At 41.1% G+C, this 17,517-nt stretch overlaps 1 protein-coding gene across 4 annotated transcripts in view; it reads right to left on the bottom strand.

Moving 5' to 3' along the window:
• Positions 1–17,517, bottom strand: part of FOXP1 (forkhead box P1) — a 439,375-nt gene that overhangs the window by 238,135 nt on the left and 183,723 nt on the right. For all 4 annotated transcript variants that reach the window (XM_063630740.1, XM_055260630.2, XM_055260626.2 and 1 more), the window contains one exon: positions 8,978–9,171. In XM_063630740.1, the coding sequence (XP_063486810.1) occupies positions 8,978–9,160 (183 nt within the window). In that variant the 5' untranslated portion in view covers positions 9,161–9,171. The remainder of the gene's footprint in view (positions 1–8,977; positions 9,172–17,517) is intronic.

Raw genomic sequence — 17,517 nt, 5'->3', positions numbered from 1 at the left:
ATCAAAGATCTAACTTTATAGTTTTGTTCTCTCAAAGAGATAAGCCCATTCCATGATCAATAGAAACACAAGCAGTTTATCAGTACTTCCCATGTGACTTTTGGAAGATGTACGCAATAGTAACTGTCAAAGGCTAAATGGAAAATATTTGATAATTTTAACGCAAATAAACATATGCAATCAAAATAGTGAGTTTTAGCTACATAGAGTGTCTTTTTGTAAAAGTCTTTTTAAAAAATGACTTTTTCAAAATAAGCCCATCCTTTATTTAAGTTCTTAACCTCCTAGTGGCAGCTAAGAAAGGAGTTCAGGTTCTTCCCCATGCCCCTCTCTTTCTGTTTCATGGTGCCCCCATTTTGCCAGTCATTAAGATGGAACATCCTGACTCATCATTGGTAACTCCCACTCCTTGGTATTTGCATACCTCATAATTCAAAAGGTCCTGTTTTTCCCAACACTCCTCTCAACAATCTCTTCTTATCCAGTCCTTCCATTCTCTTTCCGTTTCACTCATTCATAAATAGTCTGTCACAGAACTGCCCTACATCAGGTACTATGCTGTGTGCTGCAGAAGTACCAGGTAATGAGGAAGGTGATCCCGGCCCCCATTCCCTGATGGAACTTACACTTCACTAAGGGATTCAGATGGAGGAGGAGATGTTCAAGAAGCCAGGAGGGATCAACAACAGAGTGCCCTCAATTCACTGGGGCCACGATAGTGGCCGATTACTAAATGTCAGACCAACTGCAGTAGCACTGTCATGGCCACTCATCTCTCCAGGACTTCTTCCCTTCCAAGCCAGCTAGGTTCAACCTTCTCATTTACTTTTAATACACCACCTCTCATATGATCTTTCTTCTCTACTTAGAACCCTCCCATAAGCTGAACCCAATCTGCCTTTTCAACATCTTCCCATCTTCCTACTGCCTCCCTAGTTATTCTTCAGGCTCTGGCTAAGTAAACTCTAAGTTATTCTCCCATGTTTTCCTAGCACCTAACATATCAGTTCCCCCTCCACCTCCATTTTCTTCCACATACGGAGGCTCAATAAATAATAGTTAAATGAGGCTGGGTGTGGTGGCACATGCCTGTAATCCTGGCACTTTGGGAGGCTGAGGCAGGAGGATCGCTTGAGCCCAGGAGTTCAAGACCAGCCTAGGCAATATGGTGAGACCCATATCTCTACAGGAAAACAAAAAGAAAAACAACAACAACAAAAAAACAGCTGGCCTGCCGTCCCAGCAACTCAGAAGCCTGACGGTGGGAGAATCGCTTGAGCCCGGGGAGGTCAACCTTCAGTAAGCCATGATCGCAACCCTGTACTCTCACCTGGGTGACCGAGCTAGACCCCATCTCAAAAAAAAAAAAAAAAAAAAAAAAAAAAAGAAAGAAAAAAAGAAAAAGTTAAATGAAAGAATATGCAAATGATCAAAGAAATAAATTGCAGCTGTTTTCTAGTGGAGCTCACTTATGAGCCCACTTGCAACAAAGCTGAGACAAGGTCAGTATGGGAAACTCTTCAGGACATTTTCTTGTCAGGGGGGAGGGGAGCTAATGTGGCTCTATTTTTATGAATCAAATCAAACACAGTATTTAGCAAAGGGTCTCTGGAATGTTACAAGTAACACTTCATAATTACAATAGATTTGAGTTCAAAGACAAAGTGATGAAAAGAAACTTTCTAACATGGGGTTCAATTCCCTACATAAACTTCCTTCTTGTGGCTCAGTGTACTACTGGCATTTATATTACTATTCTTCTTTGTCATAAAAGCAGTCACCTTGTAACCCTTTTTATCAAGTCATCTATGCACTACCTAAAAGTACACTAGACTCCATCAGGCGAGCTATAGGTTTACATTATATAAACATTCCAATTCTGCCTGCTCAGCGCTAGTTGTCGATAAACGCGAGCCATTGCAAAACAGCAAAGCAGGTTCCTTGCCTTCAGAGAGCAGATAGGACCTGCTAGTTTTGCAAAAACAAACTCTTCGCAATCACTGAAACTAATCTGTCAACAAATTACCATTAAAGTCATACCTCCTGAAAGTTCAAAAACAGACTTGTGAGTAGACAAGAGATAGGGCGTTCTTTTTTTATGATTATTTTTATTAGCTCACAGGTCAGGGCTTAAAATCACCTTTTCAAAGTGGCAAAGCTTTCTCTTGAAGTCAAGAGGGTACACTTCACTCATAATGAAATGTGGCACCTGGCTTTCTATTACCACATTCTCCTCTGTTATAGGTCTTTTTTCTTCTTTTGCTTCTCTTGCCATTTTAATTTTCAAGGGAGAGATTAATGACACATAACTGTTTAGTAATCAAAACTTGAAAGAATTTCATACAAGGCTCAAATCACAAGTTACATAAATCTTTGACAACAATATTTTGATGGAAGGCAGGTCTAAACTAACAGAGTAGAGAACTAAATTTAGCATTCAGGGTGAAATATGCCTTTTCTAGAAACAGCCCCAAAGGGAATTAAGAAAATGTGGGGGGGTCAGTGATGTGACTGCTTTTTCTTTATTTGTCAGAATTATCTGAATCCTGTCTCAGTTTTGTTTCAGTTTGTTTGTATGGTTATCACTAACATTTTGGTGGCATTGATTCCTACACAAAATATTTTTGACCATCAATACTTTTCACATTATTTGAACTATGCAAGGTCTTCAATAAAAGTGTATCTCAGCATAGCAATTCCTTTAAAATTACAGCTGGGATCTTACCTACCAGCAAGGGAAGGTGGTAGCCCCCAGCACAGTACCTGACCCCATGTAGGCATTCAATAAATACTAATAATACCTTCTTCTATGCCCCCTTCCTGGAAGTTCCCCTTCTAGGACACAGAGGCGCTGATCAGCTTTTCCCTGTCAGCATCAAGAGACCCTCCTTTCAGACACAGTCAGCCTCCAGCAGCTAAAACGGGAAAGGCCCACTTGAGGGCATTCCTAACAAAGTTCATAAGCCACCTTTTTCAAAGAAAAAAGTGGTATAATGGCTTGGCCAACCCAGCCATTGCTACCCAGTCTTTACACCTATAGATCCATACCATATAACCTGCATCATTTCCCATAAGGTATGAAACAAGGCCAGGAATGGCCTCTGGAATTTTAATATAGTGCCCCAGAGGCCTGTGGGTAAAAAGGAGATGCAAAGAATCAGATGCAATAAGCACCTTCATTCAGTGGTGGTTACTGCCAGTACAGACACCAACAGCTATTTCTTGCAGCCACTATTTCTCACAGAGGCAGTTAAAAAGCTGGAAATGTTTGCGGGACAGCTTTCTTCTTCTACTCAATATCCACCAGCAATTTCACTAACAAAAACTAATGAAGGGATGGATTTTGCCATTTTGAATGTGAAGAAAATAATTTTCATTTGCTTGTGTATTTTTTGTTTTTTGACACAGGGTCTCAATCTGTCACCCAGCCCAGGCTGGAGTGCAGTGGCGCGACCTCAGCTCACTGCGGCCCCGACCTCCCATGCTCAAGGGATCCTCCCACCTCAGCCTCGTGAGTAGCTGGGACCACAGGCATGTGCCGTCACCCCTAGATAACTTTTGCATTTTTTGTAGAGACAAGGTTTTGCCATGCTGCCCAGGCTAGTCTCAAACTCCTGAGCTCAAGGAATCTGCCCACCTTGCCCTCCCAAAATGGTGGGATTACAGGCATGAGACACTGCACGCAGCCTGCTTGTATATTTCTTTATGCTGAAACGAAAAAGGTATTTCTACCCTTCTCCCCCTCTTAAAACACTGACACTATGGTCTCTCAAATACCATTTCCCATGTTCAGAGGACCCTGGGATATCAATTCCTGATTCTCCCAGGTTCCTCCAGCACTGTATTTTCTACATCCCCTTTGTTTCTTTGTTGTTGTTGATGTTTATTTTTTGTTTGTTTGTTTGTTTTTGAGACGGAGTCTTGCTCTGTTGCCCAGGCTGGAGTGCAGTGGCGTGATCTCAGCTCACTGCAAGCTCTGCCTCCCGGGTTCATGCCATTCTCCTGCCTCAGCATCCCGCGTAGCTGGGACTGCAGGCGCCCACCACCACACCTGGCTAATTTTTTTGTATTTTTAGTAGAGGTGGGGTTTCACCGTGCTATCCAGGATGGTCTCAATCTCCTGACCTCGTGATCTGCCCTCCTCAGCCTCCCAAAGTGCTGGGATTACAGGTGTGAGCCACCGTGCCCAGCCGTTATTTGGTTTTTTTTTTTTAGACACATTCTCACTTTGTCGCCCAGGCTGGAGTGCAGTGGTGCAATCTTGGCTCACTGCAACCTCCGCCTCCCAGGTTCAAGTGATTCTCCTGCCTCAGCTGCCGGAGTAGCTGGGACTACAGTCATGCACCACCATGCCCAGCTAATTTTTGTATTTTTAGTAGAGACCTGGTTTTGCCATGTTGGCCAGGCTGGTCTCCAACTCCTGGCCTCAAGTGATCAGCCCGCCTCGGCCTCCCAAAGTGCTAGGATTACAGGCATGAGCCACCACAGCCGGCCTCTCAATCCCCTTTGAATGTACATAACTAGACTCTTTGCCTGAGTCCCACCCATTTCTCTGAGCTTCTTGCGTTCCGGGAAATGACTAATCTTTGACCTCCTTCAATGGCTCATTGGAAAAATTCAACCCGATGGGTCCTTTTTACTCCCCTTCTTCTTTTTCAAGAGAAGTTCCCTATCTACCGTTCCCACCTCCTTACTAGTCATTTCACATTTTCTCTCCTTCTTTTACATTGTTAACTTAAAACATACTCACTGTCTTCTGGGCCACAAGACCCAACACCTTAAACCAGATGTCAAAGAAAGAAGCCACGGGAAGTAAACACTTCGCTTATCCACACTCTCTAAATAATACATGTTCAAATTCCAAATACGGCATATCTTAAAAGTTTTTTCTCACAGATTCCCTCTAAACTGCTGTCTTCATATAAAATGATAGCCACACCTCAGAACTGCAGCAACCAAAGCTCTCTCTATACTGACTTGCAGACAATAAAACTGCCAGGTGGTACCAAAAAAAAAAAAAAAAAAAAAAAAAAAAAAAAAAAAAAAAAAAAAAGAAAAGAAAAAAACCCCACAAAAACCTCGTCATTAAATGGAATGTTGTTAAGAAATAGCTGTTTTATTTAACAGCTATTCATTTTTATTGAATAAACATTTTCTAGTATGCATTCTGTTAATTGACCTGACAGCATATGCTGTATATGGAGAAACTTCTAAACATTATGCTCTATGTAATATGCTTATCTGAAAAAGCTCTCATTTGCAGCAATATGGAAATAAAATTCTGCCTTCTAAAATTCAAGACTTTTAAAATGCATTAATCCACACAGTTTATGAAATTGTTCTGGACATTTTAAAATCTTTTCTTTAAGAAAAAAAAACTTTAGTAATTGCTAATAATATTTGTTGCTGAGTTTCATAATGGAGCAGTGCACATCCAATACAACTTTTACAGACATAGAAATGGTGCAGGGGTAATAGGAAATAAAAAGCAGTTATGGTATCGGGTAAAGAATTACTCAATGGATAAAAGAAAATATTCAGAAACTCTATCAAAGTATATTATTAGAAAACCATTGTTATAATAGTTTCAGGGCTCAGACATAAATAGAGTTGAAACATTACGGAGATAATACATTTAGTCTTGAGGAAGGAAGACAGTCTGTGAGTGTGTTGGCGGGCTCCACCAGCTAATGGCAGCACCTCTCTTGGGCTGATGGCTTCTGAGTGATGAGTCTACCTTCCAGCCCAGAATCGCCAACTCCACTACCTAGAGGCATAAATGAGCAATGCTGCTGGTGGGAACGAGAGAAGGCTGGAGGGCTCCCTGTCTTCAACAGCAATTCATCTCCCAACAATTGTTGCCCTTGTGGGACTATCAGCCCAAGGTTACCAGATATTCTAATTTTTCAAAAGAAGATGGAAAAGCCAGATTTGCCCCATTTCTCTAGGTTGTCAACTAACTAATTTTTAGAAATGACAATACCATTTGAACGCAATTAAGCCAACCTATAAACAAAACTCACTATGGAACCAGTGCACTCCATAGTGAATCTTTGTCAGGGCCCTCCCATTCTGAAAATGGCATTTGCTATAATTTGTAATTATCTTTGATAATATGGAGCAAACATGGAAAGGTTTGCATTTATTTATTTTATATCCTGGCACTAAGTAAAAACTCTCCCCGTATCCTCAGTGATGGTATTGGTACAACTGGAAAATCCTCCAACATTCAATATAACACACAGCATAATTAACTCGTTTTTATACCAGGCCCTTTTAAGCCAGATCTTTGTGTTCCATGGACTTCTAACATATTTTACAGTTCTAATTCTCTTCCACTGTCCTACATTAATCAAAGCTGTAACCCCTGTTGTCTTTGTACTACGGAATCTGAATGTGCCCCTGGCGAGGAATGGGGGAAAAGTCAACAGGAATTAAATTTCAGTGCAACTGTTTACTCAACTGTGGCCTGCAGTTATTGAAATTTTATCCGTGGTTTTGTGTGACTACCGCAGTAATGAATTCAGCATGGCTGTGATTTTCTCACTGCTGGTATTCTCACTTCAAGTAAAAACCTGTAGAATAAAAATGATGAAAACAACCATAGTCCATTGTAGAATGCTCACATTTCTCCAAACTGTCTAATTGTTGCAGTTTTCAGTCTAGAAGAAAACTCTGATAACTCTAGTCCTGTAGAAATATTTTCAGTCCTGTAGTTTTTCTTATTTCATCTACAGATTTCCCTTTTCCCCAACAACCTGTTAAAAGCCTTACCGTATACTTAGGGGAGTTGAACAGCTGTCAATGTTATATTTTAAAAGACTTCCAAAGGCTTTGCTAATCACGATACAGGGGGTTTTAGCCACAATGATAGACCCCACTGCTTTGTTTCTTCCCAAAATGTGTCAACGACATACGGAGAAAAAACTGTCATAAAAACATTTAAAAACAGTATAAAAGTCTAATCATAATACATTTCTTGACCTTTGTATCAATAACCCATAACAATAAATGTTCCAAAGTGGTCACAGCCAAAGGAAGATGTGGATAAATATGTTGGCAACTGATACTTTTTAAGGAAGATGTTGGTGAAATATGCTTTTATAATTTTATTCTATGTAACCAATTTGTTATCACTGTTGTCTGTGTGGGCGCATGTGTGTGTGCACATGTTTTGATGGTTTATATGTAAAGTCTTTTGGCTGGCTTACTACTTTGAGATCCTGAATGATTTTTAGCTCTTCAAATAAAAATCAGAATTTCCCATTTATGTAATTAATGTACTCTAAATATTAATTATTTAGTATCACCACATCAGTCAGTAGCCCCATCTCAAGTGCTCAAGTGCTTCATAAAGAAATAGTCAATCTTGACACTTGGCTGGTAAGGGCATAGAAGATAGCATTCAACAACATTAACTATTTGCTCTGAATGAAATGGCTGAGAACATCACATGAACATGTACTAGCACAAATACACGGAGACCCTTTTACTGTCTACTGCTGGGTTTTGCTAACAACCTCACTGGTTGGAATTTGGCCATCTGCACTAACTTAAATGCACAAAGTTTATACACAACAAACATCACAAATTCCAGCTGAAGTGAGCCCGTGGTGCAGGCACAAATGGGTTTGGGCTGACAATGAAAGAAAGATCAAATCCCTTGCAGGAAGTCCTCTGAATTAAGACTTTTGCTAGTCTGTTACTTTTCCTTTCTTGCGCTTTGTTGCGTCTTTCTCCCAACAGGTTCCACAGGCTCATGTTGGTTCCACCACCTAGTAAGGAGCTAACAATCTAATCATTCCTTATTCCTTAAAAAACTCTTGGCAAGGAGAAAAAAAAACATGGTTTAGAGCTTGTCTCCAAGTTGCATCCCAAACGAGCTTAGCTTCTCTGACACAGATTCCAAGAAAATGGTTTGAGAAGCACTTTGTCTCTATCTTCTTCCTCCCCACAAGAGTTCCTGCAGCTTTCAGAAAGGCCCAAAGATACTTCATTCTTTTTAATTCACCTGTTTCTGCCTGGTGCCATAACTATGTTTTGAATAAGTAAATCAAGAACAAAACAGGTCATAAACCATCTATTATTATTAACAAAGCCTAATAATATTTCCTGAGTCTGAGAGAGGCTGGAAAACCAGTCAGTCTTCAAGCAAATGCTGTTTACTTATTTGAATTTTTATCAACACTTTGACAACAAAACATTATTTCTTGGGTCGCCTGTACCATTTGGAAATATTTTACCAGTCACTCACAGGTACCCAGTTCTATACCTGTAAAAAGTATAACTAACAGGAATGAGTACATCCCAACTTATGTACATTTTGGGGAGGCACCAATAAGAGATAATTTAAAGCAGTAAGACTTAGCCACAAACCCACTGCTGCATGAATACAGGGAACATATGTAAATACCCTAAATACCCTATACCCCAAATTCCTACACGTAGAGGGAAGCAGCTTCCTACAGTGATGCCCGTGTTCTAGATGTTTTGGCTGTTATCTCGCCATTTCCGCCTGTCCTTCTATGTATTTATTTCAACCCTCCTTACTCATCTACTCTTTTTCTCTCTTTTATTCCTTAGCTCTTATTTCCTTCTTCACAGCCTTAAGCCTGTTTTTCGTTTAATTTTTATTTTTGCACGAAGGCAGTGGGAACCATTTCTCCAAAGAATAATTTTATTCACAATGGGGAAAGGTTACGCTGACACACAGGTCCACTCATCTTCGTCTCAGCAACTGCTCCCCACAAGGGGACCTGCAGGACTTCCACTCCCAAGGGCTTGAAAATTAGTCTCTTAAGCCAACTGCTGGGACTCCTAGAGGGCTGATGGTTTATGAGATGCCACTGACAGACAGACAGATGGACAGACAGGTGAGCACAAAACACTGATTGGCGAGATCGTGATTAAGTGTAAAATTCAGCAGTAAAATTCGCACCCACCACCCTCCACCTGCCAAGACTCCAAAGCCCAGTACCTGCTGCTGCTGCTGCTGCTGGGCGTGGGCGAGGTCAGCTGCCCCGATGTCCACGGCCGGCGTCTCTCCGTTGGACCGCCCCTCCCGAAGACCGCCGCACTCTAGTAAGTGGTTGCTGCCGCCCGACCCATTCTGGATGGCTGAACCGTTACTTTTTGTCTCAGTCCCAGATTCTTGCATCATGACTCAAAAACCTGATACAAGGATTTCCAAGATGGGGGGCGGGTGGGGGGAGAAAAAAAAAAAGCAGCTGTTAAAACAGTTGTTGTGCATAAGGAGAAGGGCCTTGGTTTAAATGTTGCCAAAATCTGTAAACAGTTGTCATTTTCTTTCACTCAACTTATCCCCTCATTAGTGGGCCAGGCCCCTAGTTTCGGGTCTGAAACTGTCATTCCCAATTCAAGTTTCCGTAGTATTGTTTTAAATATATTACTTTTTTTACCCTTAAAAAACTAGTATTTGTAGGTAAACCTAGAATTCAAGATTACATTTTTCTCTTTTCTTTTCTTTTTTTTTTTTTTTTTTTTTTTTTTTTTGAGACGGAGTCCCACTCTGTCGCCCAGGCTGGAGTGCAGTGGCGCGATCTTGGCTCACTGCAACCTCCACCTCCCGGGTTCAAGAGATTCTCCTGCCTCAGCCTCAGGGTAGCTAAGATTACAGGTGCACGCCACCATGCCCGGCTAATTTTTTGTGTATTTTTAGTAAAGAAAGGGGTTTCACCATGTTGGTCAGGCTGGTCTCAAATTCCTGACCTCGTGATCCACCCGCCTCGGCCTCCCAAAGTACTGGGATTGCAGCTACTAAGCCCGGCCCAAGATTAAATTTTTCTTCTATCTGGTTCCTTTGCTCAAAAACGAGCAAGTCATCCTATAGAGCATATTAGGTATAAACATTAAATTTTAACATGTGCAGGCACTGTTTGTTGATATTACACTTTTTTTTTTGAGACAGAGCCTTGCTCTGTCACCCAGGCTGAAGTGCAGTGGTGCTATCTGTGCTCACTGCCTCCACCTCCCGGGCTCAAGCACTTCTCCTGCCTCAGCCTCCCAAGTAGCTGGGATTACAGGTGCCCACCACCAGGCCCAGATAATTTTTGTATTTTTAGTAGAGACAGGGTTTCACCATATTGGCCAGGCTGGTTTTGAACTTGTGACCTCAGGTGATGCACCCGCCTCGGCCTCCCAAAATGCTGGGATTACAGGCCTCGTGAGCCACGGCACCTGGCCGAAGGTACTAAAATTCTGATAGAAAAAATATATATAGGCCTGGGGGCGGTGGCTCACGCCTGTAATCCCAGAACTTTAGGAGGATGAGGCAGGTGGAACACTTAAGGTCAGGAGTTCGAGACCAGTCGGGCCAACATGGTGAAACCCTGTCTCTACTAAAAGTACAAAAAAAGAAAGAAAAAAATTAGCCAGTCATGGTGACAGGCACCTGTAATCCCAGCTACTCGGGAGGCTGAGGCAAGAGAATTGCTTGAACCCAGGGGGTGGAGGTTGCAGTGAGCCAAGATCACGCCATTGTACTCTAGCCTAGGTGACAGGGCAAGACTCTGTCTCAAAACAAAAGAAAAAAAAATTGTGCAAAATGAGTAGCTAGAAAATATCACTTAGGGCCAGGCACGGTGGCTCATGCGTGTAATCCCAGGACTTTGGGAGGCCGAGGCGGGTGGATCACGAGGTCAGGAGTTCAAGACCAGCCTGGCCAATATGGTGAAACCCTGCCTCTACTAAAAATAAAAAAATTAGCTGGGCATGGTGGTGCATGCCTGTAATCTCAGCTACTCAGGAGACTAAGGCAGGAGAATTGCTTGAACCGGGACCTGGGAGGCAGAGGTTGCAGTGAGCCGAGACTGCACCACTGCACTCCAGCCTGGGCTACAGAGTGAGACTCCAACTCACAAAAAAAAAAAAAAAAAAAAAAAAAAAAAGAGAGAGAGAGAGAAAATATCACTTAGGTGTAAATACATTTCACATTCACTCTTATTACTCTCTGGGCACAAAACCATTATCCCAGAGAGCTGATTCAGCATTTGGCTCAGAAAAGATGTCCAAAGATGACAAAAGACAGATAGCATTTGCTAATACCAACTGCTACCATCTACTGATCACTACTGTTGGGTCAGGCAGGCCCTAATGCAGGTGATTTACACAGATTCTCCAATTTAGTGCTGATGATGATTGTTACCCCCAGTTTGTGGATGAGAAAACTAAGGATCCACAAGTTATTTAATTTGTCCACTACATGTCACAGCTAGTAATGGTGGAATCAGGATTTGAACCAGCTCAGTTACGTCAAAGCTCTTAACCACAATGTGTATTTTTAAAGTTGAGGTTCCGTGGGGGCAAAACAATGAAAACGGCAGGGTCACACTCCAAGTTCACAGACCAGGATTTGGAAAAGGAAAAGCAACAATCATTAAAGGAAGTGAAGAGTTCAAACATGAAAGCTGAGAAATGCCTGAATAATTAAGACTTTAATGTGAAATACCAATCCCAGATTAAAGGGCAGAAAATTTTTGCGCAAATGTGTTCCAATTGTGGAAGGACGCATGCACAACCAATGCTACAGATTTCTGCCCCATACATGAAATGTGACAACAGGGAAATTTCAATCTTTGGGTATCTTTAGAGGACATTGTTTTCTTGCTAGAAACTGGATGAAGTCTGTTTTCTGCAGACTTGCACAAAAACCAAATGGAAAAATTAAAAGCAGAAAAATTCACATCGTTCTTCATTTCCTTTCACTGTATAGCATGATCCAACTTGATACAGACTCTTCATAAACCCAAAAGACGTATATATTTTTTAAGTTGATCCAATTCTAAAGTGGATTGAGAATGGCATTTTTCACTAGCAGGTGGGAAACAAACTCAGAAGTAACAGCTGATTCACTCTCGTTTCTTGATTTCTATTATTATTTTTTCATTCTCATGTCTTCAGATCAGACTTTCTAATAATTACAGTCCTTTAGAAATTGCAGTTATAGTCTTACTGTCCACAGAGTAAAGCATCTATCAAAAATAACCAAAATCTTCCCTAAGATACAAGAATCAGGTAACAAGATAATCTGTGACAACATGAGTGCTTTGTTCATCACCAAAAAAGAAATGAATTAGTGAAACCTAGGTACTTTTCCCTGGGTGTTTCAGTCTCTCTTCCACAAACTTGCCCCTTTGTACGGAACTAAAAGAAAAGAGCAGGGTGCAGTGGCTCATGCCTGTAATCCCAGCACTTTGGGAGGCCAAGGCAGGCAGATCACTTGAGATCAGGAGTTCGAGACCAGCCTGGCCAACATGGTGAAACCGGTCTCTACTAAAAATACAAAAAAATTAGCCGGGCGTAGTGGCACATGCCTGTAATCCCAGCTACTCGGGAGGCTGAGGCAGGAGAATTGCTTGAACCCAGGAAGCAGAGGTTGCAGTGAGCAGGGAGCATGCAACAGAGCAAGGCTCTGTCTCAAAAAAAGGGGGCGGGGGGAGGGAAAAAAAGAATTATAGGAAAAGGCACAGTGTTAGGTATTTAAGCAAGAGAGCATTTGTCTAAGAGTAGGTAGCAAGGAAATCCATCTAATTATCAAGATATATCTCAAATATACGTAAAGAAAAAAATCTATAGATATAGATTTAAAAATATGTATATATACAGATACTTTTCCTTCTGGGAATACCTTCCCATACCAGGGACTTGAACCCCAAAGGACAACAACATTGCACATATATAAAATCTATCCCTGCCCTAAGAATGGGGTATAAATATTTAGCCAAATATCCTGTCCTGATGGAAGAGAGCTGCAGGTAGAATGCTACTTTCAGACTATGTGACCATAGGGATCCCAGGCCTGAGAGCAGGTGTCTAAGAGACTGGTCCTGCTTTTGTTTCCTTGGTGAGACACCATTCTGGTGGGTGGAGTAAGAACAGTCTCCAATACACAATTTGATGAGAAGGCCCTGTTTTTGCTCCATGCAGTTCCAAAGCAGACTGCCAAGTCCTCCAGTACAAGTTTTGCAGGCATCAAGCCAAGCAGCTTGGCTTGTGAATCAGGTTTGTGAGAGTGCAGGCTTTGGGACCAAAATTGCATAAAGGATTATTTTGGTCTGAGGATGTCCTTAATTAGTCAAGTGCTAACAGTAGTATGTAGGTTGGAAGATTTAAAATTTCCCATAATCTCCCACACCAATCAGGAGAAAACAGCTTTTTGAAAAGCACATGTGAAAAAATAGGAGTGTCAATGTCTAAGAACATTTCTAACAGTGTCTGGGCCAGCAATATTTCTATCAAACGTTCCAAGTCATTTAATAAGCCTTTATATCTGTATCACACTTCACGAATTGCAAAAGCCCTCTGATGTGCTTTTCAAACTTGTAACAAGGCTAGGAGGGAGATAAGGCAGGTAAATGTTATCCCCATTTCACAGATAAGAAAACTAAAGCTCAGTCGGTTAAGGGATAGATGTAGCCATAACTATTCTGTTTCAGACATGAACTTGTCCATTTAATAAATGATTAAGAAACTCCAGGTTGTAAAGTCCTGTGCTGGGTAGTGGATAAGAAAATTAATGAAAAGAAAACTATGGAAATTCCAGAAAAGACAACAATGAGAGTGGCAGGTGGACAAAGAAAAGTATTAAAATACAATGATATAAGGCATCTGCACTATTTTGCAAACAACTGTCTTTTTCTTTTGAGTTTTCACTATAAGAGTCATCTGAAATCAAGTCAATATATAGGAGACGAATCTATCTTCTCCATAATGGGATGCTGCACCCTCTTTTCTTCGAGGAAGCTTGTCCCAGGCACCCGGTTTGCATAACCTCTGCTTCTCTCTGGGGGAATAACTAACCCTATAACTAACCAACTGCCTTGCTCCGTGACATACTGACAGCAGGAAACACTGTATAATCATACAAAGTGCCTGAATACAAAGGTATGGCCACACCATACCCACAAACAAGTCCTTCCTCCAGAAACAACACCAAATCTTCCTCTGCCTTCCTGTGTGGCATCTCCAGATGAACTGAGCCCGTTTAAATCACGTGATCCATTTAATATAACCCCACAAAGGTCAATGCTACAATTGCATAGATGTCAAAAAGCCTAAAGAAGCCAAAATGATCTACTTGTCATCTTGCTTGGAAACATTACAGAGCTACTGATTTCAAAGGTTCGATTTTTGTGCTGGAGGGACTTGTAGAAAAGGACGAGGACTGAGTTTAGCATGCTTATTTATTGCTGTTGCCAACAGAGCTGCTCTCTGGAAGTATTCTGGAAAATTCATAATGTCCAGGCCAATGTATTTATAGTAAATTAAAGCAGTGCTTTATTATTATGATTATTTCCTTGGTTACAGTGTTGATGCTGAAAATTTAGGGAAAATAAAGCCCTTGTTATCATGCTTGTGAAAGATTTTAAGCTAACAAAAAGTTCAGTCTTGATTCCAGGGCAGTTAATTAAGGTTGACCAAGTCAGGCAGAAGTAAATTAACTTGGCTGATCAATTATTTATATGAAGCAGAATAAATGCCCTTAAAGAACTTGGTCTGTTCATACAAGGATGTGTAAATTAAACTAAACATAGTTTTGTAAAATATGTTTCTATTTCTACGGGGAGAAGAGAAGTTAATGGTGAAATCACTATTAGGAAAATTATTAGAGTAATTACACAGTCCACCCCCATCCGAAAAGAAAAATTCTCTTTCTCATTGTTCATCCATGTACAGAGAAAAAAGGAAGATGGCATGCAATTCTGAAGAGATAACAGAAGCTCATGGAAAAAGAAGGAAGGAAGGAAGGAAGGAAGGAAGGAAGGAAGGAAGGAAGGAAGGAAGGAAGGAAAGAAGGAAGGAAGGAAGGAAATGTGAATTTCACTATGTAGATTTCATTATTTTGGAAATATTGAACACATGCCTCTTACTTTATTTATTGTCAGTTAACTCCATGCAGTTTGTAGACTGAGAAAGAATAAGGATGAGACTCGGACTAGCTTTAGCTCTAAGAGAGGTACTTTTAAAAATTACTCATGTTGCATCATTAAGATTTAAAACCGTCAATAATCGTGCTCACGCCATTGAGGAAAAAAGAAGACCAACCTGTCTATATTATGATATAAAGCATACATTTAGTTCTGGTTCTCATCAAGCAAACGAACTGGTTCCCTTTTAATGTGCAAAGGGTTTACAAGGCAACATAAGACAAAGGAGTTTTAAGGAGTGGGGTGCAGCTCCACAGATTTCTTTCCCCTAGTAGGCAAACAGTAGGGTGGCCTAGGATATTAAACCAGTTCTGTACTCTTTAATGCTCTTGTGGGTGTTACTCTCTTCACAATAGAGGGGGAATCAAGCAATAGAAATCCCAGAAAAAAGTCACAGACTCTCAGTAGAGGACTGCAACAATGGAGACATCACATTTGCTAGCATGAGGGGCATGCTTTCTTTTTTTTTTTTTTTTTGAGACGGAGTCTCGCTCTGTCGCCCAGGCTGGAGTGCAGTGGCGCAATCTCGGCTAACTGCAAGCTCCGCCTCCCGGGCTCACGCCATTCTCCTGCCTCAGCCTCTCCTAGTAGCTGGGACTACAGGCGCCCGCCACCACGCCCGGCTAATTTTTTTGTGTTTTTAGTAGAGACGGGGTTTCACCGTGGTCTCGATCTCCTGACCTCGTGATCCGCCCGCCTCGGCCTCCCAAAGTGCTGGGATTACAAGCATGAGCCACCGCTCCCGGCCGAGGGGCATGCTTTCACACTGCTCACCCATCACCTGCCGAGATGCTGCTGGAGCAGGTGGCATTGAGGAGATGAAGGACTGACTGGTGGAGGGAATGACAAATGAGACTTGGTGGTTAAGGAAGCAGGTGAGGAGACAGAAAGATGGCGGCCCCAAGATGTAGAGTCACTGTCTAGAAATGGGCTTGGATGGGCTACTCTTGAAGGAAAAAAAAAAAGGGTAGACGGGAGGAGAAAGAACAAAACAAGAGAAACAGAGTTAGATCAGACAATTGTTTTCTCACCTGAGATAACTTCTACAAATTATGAATGAACCCTACAGGCACCGTCTTCCAATACCACATTTTCATAATTATAACAGAAAGGCGTAAATTTTCTAATGCATGGCAGTTCAAAAAGTAATCAAGGGAATGAGCCGGAGGGCTATTTTAATGTATGCAAAGCTAGTGACCCACAATAAATGGGAGGTAAGCTACAATGAATGCAAAGTAATGCACACATACTACAGTCCTGGTCTGATGAGGGACGGCTAAAATTAACACCCAATTAATTTCCGAATTGACAAACAAATGAAACCCATAAATCTACTTTCTCATTAATTTTCTTGTGGTATAATTTAAAGCAGTAATATGAGGGCCAAAACTGAACATTATCCATCATAAATATCAGAAAGATAGCACTGTAACACTATAAATTATGCATATTACCTGTTGTTAAAAATGATTTATGTATTATCAACTTTATCATGCACCATAGATGTCTATCTACATGTATCTTTAAAAATCTGGAATTTCATTTAGCCCCTCTGGAATAAAAGTTCAGGAGCAATGAAATTGTCCAAAGCATGTTTTTAAAAAAAGAAAAACAAAACAAATGTGGCCACTCATTTAGCCACATGGGAGATCAGGGTAAAATTGGAATCATTCCAGGTCTCAGGTGAGTAGAGGCTAAGAATATCATGGAAGTGAGGAGTCGGGCCTCCCCAGGGGGGAGAAACAAACCAGCTGTAGGAGCACCCCTCCTACAGAACACAGCATCTGGGTCCAAACAGCGCCTCTGACCTGTCCTGCCCTCTGGAATGCAGGAGGTGCAGGGCTTGGTACACGTAAGCAAAGGCAAGATGCATTTGAATGCATCTCACATGGCCAGTGGGGAGCGTCTATAGCTATCACGACCAACGCAAGCAAGGAACCCTAAATTGGCAAAAACTTAGAAAACCCATGCTTATTTTCAATAATGTAATACGGCAGCTTTCTCGCCTTCAAAAGAGGAAGAAAAGACATAGAAACTAACTTGTATTTCTCAATTAAACCAGGAATAGTTTATATTTATCAATTAAATGGAAGAAGCATTCAGATTAAAATAGTTTCCTTGTCCACTTTCCCAGCTCCATTTGTTTAATAAGAATAATAAATAAATACATCTTTTATCTCAAGTTTAACTTTCAGGTATGCCTTGCACGTAACAGGAATTTAATACATAATTACTAAATGTTTGACTAAATGATTAAATGACAGAAAATTCCAAGGCCAACCTCTTGATCAAATGAGATCAAGGGCTTGTGCTGGCCTCCAACTCTTATATTCCAACTTTAAAAATACTCTATTTCCTGTACACATCTTTAACTGTTTTGGTGTTCTGAAACTCCGAAAGTAACAAGCCATTAAACCTGTTAGGTCTTAAGAGAAGTAGGATGATCTCATTAAACACTGAAAGATAATCAACCAATGAAATATCCTACAAAAACCCACTGGAAACACTGAATATATATATGGACAATTCAGATGGGCTGGAGATGGTAGACAATAGGATGTTTAATTTTCCC

Source organism: Symphalangus syndactylus, chromosome 21 (assembly GCF_028878055.3).
Source record: "Symphalangus syndactylus isolate Jambi chromosome 21, NHGRI_mSymSyn1-v2.1_pri, whole genome shotgun sequence".
NCBI lineage: Eukaryota > Metazoa > Chordata > Mammalia > Primates > Hylobatidae > Symphalangus > Symphalangus syndactylus.
Note: the sequence above shows the minus strand (reverse complement) of the source record. Positions and strands in the feature narration are given on the sequence as shown.